The sequence below is a fragment of the Myotis davidii genome, unplaced genomic scaffold (genome assembly GCF_000327345.1).
Source record: "Myotis davidii unplaced genomic scaffold, ASM32734v1 scaffold271, whole genome shotgun sequence".
Lineage (NCBI taxonomy): Eukaryota > Metazoa > Chordata > Mammalia > Chiroptera > Vespertilionidae > Myotis > Myotis davidii.
Window position 1 is genome coordinate 727,622 of NW_006284839.1, and position 7,914 is coordinate 735,535.

General features: G+C 36.7%; 2 protein-coding genes across 8 annotated transcripts in view; one reads left to right on the top strand and one right to left on the bottom strand.

Annotated features, from left to right (window-relative positions):
* LOC102755511 (protein FRA10AC1) overlaps nt 1-3,497 on the top strand; it is a 34,460-nt gene extending 30,963 nt beyond the window's left edge. For 6 of the 7 annotated variants that reach the window (XM_006755084.2, XM_006755086.2, XM_006755085.2 and 3 more), the window contains 2 exons: nt 711-789; nt 3,327-3,497. In XM_006755084.2, coding sequence (XP_006755147.1) covers nt 711-789; nt 3,327-3,369 — 122 coding nt within the window. In that variant the 3' untranslated portion in view covers nt 3,370-3,497. Of the gene's footprint in view, nt 1-710; nt 790-3,326 lie in introns of those variants that run through there. The other variant, XM_006755087.2, reaches the window with a different exon arrangement.
* A 3,470-nt stretch (nt 3,498-6,967) lies between these two features.
* Nucleotides 6,968-7,914, bottom strand: part of PDE6C (phosphodiesterase 6C) — a 37,103-nt gene continuing 36,156 nt past the window's right edge. The window contains exon 22 of the mRNA XM_006755088.2: nt 6,968-7,310. Coding sequence (XP_006755151.1) covers nt 7,249-7,310 — 62 coding nt within the window. The 3' untranslated portion in view covers nt 6,968-7,248. The remainder of the gene's footprint in view (nt 7,311-7,914) is intronic.

Consider the following 7,914-nt stretch of genomic DNA (forward strand, 5'->3'; position numbering starts at 1 on the left):
TGCTGGCATCACAGATAAGAAAAAGCTAAAGGAGGTCATCACCACCAAACCAGTATTATGTGAAATGCTGAAAGGTATCCTTTAAGAAGAGGAAGAAGAAGAAAAAGGTAAAGATACAAATTATGTACACAAACATGTATCTATCAACAAGTGAATCTAAGAATCAAGTGAATAAATAATCGGATGAACAGAATGAACTGGGGAATATAATAGAATCGGGCATAGAAAGGGAGTGGACTATTCTCGAGGGGGGAAGCGGTATGGGGGGTGCAGGAAGAGACTGGACAAAAATCGTACACCTATGGATGAGGACAGTGGGTAGGGAGTGAGGGCGGAGGGTGGGGTGGGAAGTGGGAGGAAGGGAGTTATGGGGGGGGGGAGAGGAACAAATGTAATCTGAACAATAAAGATTTAATTTTTTTAAAAAAGTTACTATTGTAATTACTACTTTAACTCCGTCTGACTTAGAAAAGTTTTCCATGAGACTTTAAATCCTTGGTCTTTTTGCCAAGACTCTGGTATAGCTCAGGTTATTTATTTATTTTTAGAAAGAATTTATTGGTCTGGAAGAGTGAAGTAAATTTCCAGAGAGCCATAAAAATTGAAGCTAAACTGCAGTTAAATCTGAAGTTAATTGCATTGGTGGGTATTTCAAAATGTGTTTTAAATATAATACTTATATTTTTAAAAAATCTCTTTTAAATGAACAGGAAACTCTGATGAGGAAGAAAGTACCTCGGAGTCTGAACTTTGGAAGGGCCCACTACCAGAGACCGATGAAAAATCACAGTAAGTTCTAATATTAATAGATAATGCAAACCTTTACATCAGCATAGGAAGCTCATGAATGTCTGTTTGATGCCAAGGACCACTTAGCCTGGTAAGATCAGAGTTTATACCCAGCCATTGTTTGCAGCCGTGAACCAACTTGTTCAGCTTCCTCTTGGTAAGTCTTTCCTCAGCTCTAATAGATGATGACCTTCTGGTTTCTGCTTAGATTCCTTCAGAGAAGGGTTGTTTACTAGCTTCTAGAGCAGTCTGACAATGATATTTTGATTATCGTAAACTTGTACTTGAAGACATATACAAGTGTAATGTTTACTTGCCAACAACTTTTGCCCCAAAGACAGGAGCTGTCCATATATGGGATAGAATGGTATCAATTCTTTTCATCTATTGGGATGTTCACCACTTGAGCTTTATCTGTTAAAAGAGGATAAAATGATATCTATTGCATAGAGTTTATTAAAGTTTGATGAAATAAAGAATGTAAAGCTGGTACAATACCTACAAATATAGTGACTGCTCAATAAATTTTAGTCTCACGTGTGGTCATTATACATCACATTATTAAAAAGTTGTTGCTATAAATGAAATATTGCTATGTTAATGTCGTGTAAGACTCCCTCCACGTCCTGCGTGGAGTAGGGTTCGGTATCTGAAAGAGGGGGCACACACAAATGAGAGGAAAATGACACGAGATAATTTTGCAATATTGGGGGACCAGGCGGGCAAGTCCGGAAGGACTTCCACCGATGCTCAGGCTGCTCCAATCTTTTACTGATCTGGAGTAGCCCTTAGGGTAAGGAGGTTTCAATGACACACAGATCAGCAGACAATTTCCAGGAATAGACAGTATCTGATTAGTTTATCAGTAGACAATTTCCAGGAATAGGCAGAGTATCTGATCAACAATAATCAACAAGGATCTACACAAGTATCTAAGGAATTAAGTGAACTAAGGTGGGGATGATGCTTCAACTACCTAAATTAACTGGGTGGTTCCTAGATTAACTGGGTGGTGGACAGTCCTGACCTTTGCTAGGACTTCAAAGCTTACTAGCTTTTGGGGGTCTCTGTCTAAACTCAGCTAGTGAAGACAATGAATGGACTCCGGCATGTTAAATTATTGGCTAAACTTTCAACTGTATAACTTCCCCTTGAATAGCTTTACAGCTGAAAATAATGGAATAGGTTTTAGAGTTAACTCACCTTTTTAGACAATAAAGACACTTGATTAAATCCTAAGAAGGCTTTTATAATCCAGAACTCTTTGTGACTTTATAAAACTTGACATTGATCAAGTACTGAACATCTGAGTACACCCAGAGAGTCAGCTAATTTTACTTACTTACGTTCTTACTATAATTTTTAAAATTCTACTGCATTTTTCTGCCATGCTAGGGGAAAAGGACAGTAGCATGGGGAATACCAAGTTGCAGATAATTCTTAAATCAACTTTATCTGATTCTGTCATTTTTTTTCAATTTTGACATAGTTGTGAGGACTTTATGAAGTCACAGTTATTTAAAACCAAATGTTAGAGTCTTATTGTGAATCTCTGATCTAAAAAGAGCATTTTCTAAAGAGACTGGTATACCGAATTTGACTATTCAGCTTGATTCCGCATTCCCAGAAGGAAGAAAAGCAACTTTGTATACATTTAATCCTTCAGCAACTCTATGAGGAAATGTAATGTTCTTTATCTTACAGAAAAGTAAACTGAGCTCAGAGAAGTTAACTAACTTGCTCCCGCAGCTAATAAGTGACAAAGCTATGGCTTAAACACTGTCTGACTTGAAAACCTGTACCATTTCCACAGTACTCCTCTGGCTCCTAGCATTAATATTTATTTAATACTTTATGATTTTAATAGTATTTAAACACATTAAAATATAATTAATATCTCAGAGTTCTATTCTTTGTTTTAGACATAATCTGCTACATTTACTATTTTACTCTTTTGTTAGTAAGAAAAACTTGAAGTTTAAATATATTTTCTCTAATGCTAGGAGTAAGACTTATGTATTTCTTTAAAATAGTTTATTTTTCATTCATTTATTTTTTTAAATGTATCTTTATTGTTGAAAGTATTATAGATATTACCCTTTCCCCGCCTATTGACTCCCTCCTCCCTGTTCCCACTCCTTCCCCAGGCCTTCACTGCACTATTGTCTGTGTCCATGGCTTATGTATACATCATTCATTTCTTGATCACAATATAATTTAATATGAGAATGAAAGAGAAGTTATAAAGTGAACCAAAAAAGTAAAGAGAAGAAATGACATAAATATTTCAAAGTAAAATCTTAGGCAATAAATACATTGAAGGAGAGGTGCTAACATATAAAATATTTTAATTTCAGTCAATCTGGGTATAATTTGGGTTGTTCTAGAAGCTAAGAATTATTTAGTAGATGAATCATGAAATATATTGACATGTAGAAAAATCAGCAAGTATGTTGAATTAAAATATTTTTATTAATCTATGTCACATAGTAATATTTTTTCTGTTTATTTTAATTTGTATCCTTTTTTTAAAATAGGGAAGAAGAATTTGATGAGTATTTTCAAGATTTATTTCTGTGAAATGGAAGAAAGAAGCCTACATTCCTTAATGTAAAAATATACTTTGAGACTTTTCTGAAATGTTTTATCCACAAGTTGCAGTTTGAGTGATTTGTCTTTGAAAATAAAAATTCAGCCTCAAGACGTCAGATGCTTTGGAAGTTCATTAGTGATATTGGAGACCCTTTCCCCATCCTTTGAATATCTCTTGAGTTACTTATCTACAACTCTTTCATCATAAGCTCCTAGAGCAGTGATGGCAAACCTCTGACACGTGAACTCATTTTTTGGTTAATTTTTCTTTGTTAAATGGCATTTAAATATATAAAATAAATACCAAAAATATAAGTCTTTGTTTTACTATGGTTGCAAATATCAAAAAATTTCTATATGTGACACGGCACCAGAGTTAAGTTAGGGTTTTTCAAAATGCTGACACGCCGAGCTCAAAAGGTTCGCCATCACTGTCCTAGAGGATGGAGCTAGTACACTGTACAGAGTTGACTGTTCCTCACAAAAATCATTAAGTAGATTAAGTATATCTTCAACTTCTTTACTTTCATTTGATACACTGGCATCCTTCTTTTGAGCACCTGTTTAATATTACTACCTATTTCTAGCTGCCTCTTTTTTCCCCCCTACCTTTCTGTTGCTTCCTTCTCACCTCTACCACTGAAGGGAGTTAGTTATAATCAAATTTTATTTTTCAGTGTGTGTAATTTACTATAAAGCAAATACCATAACCAAATAATGTCCCAGTAGTCTGAAACAGAGGATGTGTTCACAAAAGTTGACTCCAACAGAGCTTACACAATAAAATAATTTAAATAATACAGTGTGCATAAGATAGGGCTTGTCTTAGATATAGTCATGCAAGTATGGGTATACTTTATGCACAGATTTATTCTAAAATGTAACTTCTTAACTCGGGGTCCACACCTGCAAGAGCAATTGGTTGTGTTTCAAGAGAGCTAAGCACTCCTAGAATCTGTGAACTTCAGTGTCTGTGTTTTTGGAAGGAAGGCTCCATAGTTTTCATCAAATTTTCAAAAGTATTTATTGATTAAAAAAAAAGACCCACTTTTATAAAGAGCAAAGGGGTGGATAGAGAGGAGAAGATGCATGATTTGATTAATACGAGTGAGGACATTTGGTATTGCAAGTATGGTCAATGGACAACTTCATTTGTAAATTTAGATCATTATATATAATCACATCTAATTCATTTATACATAACTAGAGGCCCAGTGCATGAATTCGTGCATGGGTGGTGTCCCTCTGGGTGGCCTGCGGGGATCGGGCCCAAACCCACAGTCCAATGCTGCCTGCAGCTCCTACCTGCCGCTCCCACTCATGCCAGCCCCACTGTGCCTGCTGTGGGTTCCTGCCCAATCAGTCCTGATTGGGAGAGGCTCGCACCACCGCAGCAGCACTCGCCAGCCGTGAACCCTGTGTCTGGTGTCCCCCTAAGGGGAGTGGCCTGCAGGATTGGGCCAAAACCAGCTCTCTGACATCCCCCAAGGGGTCCTGGATTACGAGATGGAGCAGGCTAGGCTGAGGGACACCACCAGTGCACAATTGGGGCCGGGGAGGGACCACAGGAGGGCTCCAGGGTGTGTCCAGCCCTTCTTGCTCAGACCCGATCGGCTGGACCCCAGCAGCAAGCTAACCTATCGGTTGGAGTGTCTGCTCCTGGTGGTCAGTGCACATCATAGCAAGTGGTTGAGTGGCCTTAGCTTACCATTAGCATATTATGCTTTGATTGGTTGAACAGTTGATGTGTCGCCAGGCGACTGGACACTTAGCATAATAGGCTTTTATTATATAGGATGGTAAATCATGGGAGTCATATTTTTAAGGAGTCTTTGAAAAGGCCTCAAGATGATGAGTTTAAATATTGATTCTCCCATAGACCTATTTCAAATTTGACTATAGTGCAGTCAGTGGTGTGCAGTGAGCCATTGGTTTGGGATATGAGATGTACTTACTCTTAAGTGAAGTTCCTACTTTTGCAGACCTTAAGAGGTGGCACATTTCTTCCCCACAACTCACTTTCTAGTGAATGAGGAAGGGAAGCTGTTTGAGCTGACTGATATTTTTGGGTCTAAAATTACATAAAGCTAAAGAATAATTTTTTTAATGCAGCCTCTAAAGTAACCCTAGAAGTGGAATTTCAAAATTATTTTAAGCAGTAGAAATAAGATGTATTACCACTTACCCACTTAAATAGAAAACACTTATTTGGTTGTAGATACTGAGTTTTTTCTTCCTCAAAATATTAATTTACAGGCACTCCTTATTTATAAACCTGAGTGATGAGATTTATTAAAAATACTCGTATTTACTGAACACCTACCTTAACACTGGGCACTTCTCTAGGTGCCTGGGTAGTATTATGAACAAAACAGCCTAAAATGGACAAAACTTTCATCTCACGGACCTTACATTCTTATGTGAGAGTAGCAGTCAGAATTCTAAGTACCTATCTTATAAAAATATAAAAATGGTGAGTTATTTCTTAGCTGCTTAAAATTAATATATCCTGTTTAACAAAATATTAGAGGCTCAATCATCAATTCATTTCATTATAATTTAGGTATCTTTTGATTAAAAATCTATGGTGTAATTATTATTATTTGGTCTGTTTTTTAATTCAGTCTATGCTTATAGATAAGTAAAGGAAGAAATGCTAAGTTTTTCTAATGTCCTGACATGCACCATGTACTAAAAGTAGTGGTTTGTCCTTAGCATCTCTGGACAAGTACATAGAATCAATATATAGTTCTAATAATCATTTTTAAAAGTAACCTCTCTCGACGTCCTTCCCAGGCTTTGATAGTAAAAGTGTCACATAATCAAATTACATTCTTCTGAATAATGCATAATATTTATCAGCTGGTTTAATTTGCATTAGGATTATCCAGGTAATGTCTTATAAGTAGATAATTCTTTCAATGAGAAGACTAGATCAGAACATAAAATATTCTTAGTTACACATAAAATAAAAAATTTCAGACTTGTGGAGAGGGATGAGCATAGGATAAGACATAGTTTATAAGCTGCCAAAAGTGGAGTGGGCTTTACCATTCCATTATCAAGGGTGAAATGTAGAGGAAAGAGATGATAAGCAGCTCAGATTAAATAACCTTTGACTCATTTTGTTTTCTATATAGTATTTATATACATTATACATTTTATGCTGTATGTACTCTTACAATAAGACATGTTGATTAGGTATTTTTAGTTCAGGAAGGGATTTGAGTATAAATCACGATTATTAATGCTATGTGCTGAATTGTGTCTCCCCCACCACCACCACCACCCCCCCGCCACAAAGGCATGTTGAAATAGAAATGCCCAGTACCTCAATGTACTGTACTTGGAGATAGGGTGTGTAAAGAGGTAATTAAGGTAATATGAGGTCATATAAGTGAGCCCTGATCCAATGCAACTGAGTGCTTATGAGAGATGAGGACACAGGTACACAGGAGGAAGACCATGTAAAGACACAGGGAGAGGCTGGCCATCTACAAACCTAGGAGAAACCAACCCTGCCAACATCTTGAACTTGGACCTCTAGCCTCCAGAACTGTGAGAAAATAAATTTCTGTTGTTTAAGTCACCCAGTCTGTGATATTTTGTTAATGGTAGCCCTAGCAGATGCGTACAGTTAATAACTTTTAAAACACACTCATTCTCATCTTGTTTTGCACTTTTGTAGAACTTTATTTTATCCTTAGTATGTTTTTCCCTGATAGTCACAAGAGGAGCTTTTCTGAAGCCCCTCCTACTGTGTTACTTGATGGTTTGCTGAATGAAATTTGCTGAAGTTCTTTTGAATGTTTTCTCTTTTTCTTCAAGAGTAGAAACAATATTTGAAATGTAGAACAAGGGATCATATTACAACATTAGGCATGTTTTGGACTTTGTGTCATCAACACCATCTCCTGAATCTTCTGTAGCTAGTAAAAAGGAGAAAAGCAGTATTATTGGGAGTGTGGCTACATAGTGTTTTTATTCTAACACTCTAATGATGTTAGTATTAACTTTATGGCTTAATTAGTTTTAGCTTATAGCAAATACTAAAGGCTTGACTATTTAAAAACTTAAATACATATTCAGAATTAGTCCACTTAAAAATAGAATCTAATAATAAAGAATTTGCCAATTATAACATCTGTTTCTCAAGAGAACCACTGAAGTACACAATCTGGGAATCTGAGTTGTTGCTTTGGGCTAGGCACAAAGCTTGTTGCCTGGAAATACAAAATAATGTTCCTAGTTCACAGAAACTTGTCACTGTAATAGGAAAAAGATTCAGCAGTGATTTTTATGCACATAAAATAGAGAAGATCCACATCCTATATAGTAAAAGGGTAATATGCAAATTGACCCTAACAGCAGAGCAACTGGGAATGACTGGTCACTATGACACACACTGACCACCAGGGGGCAGATGCTTAATTCAGGAGTTGCCAAGCTGCAGTGACTTGGCAGCAGTGGTTTGGGTGATGCACCCTGAAACCAGAGAGGAGGGAGCCCGATTCCTTGCAGGGCCTGGCCAGT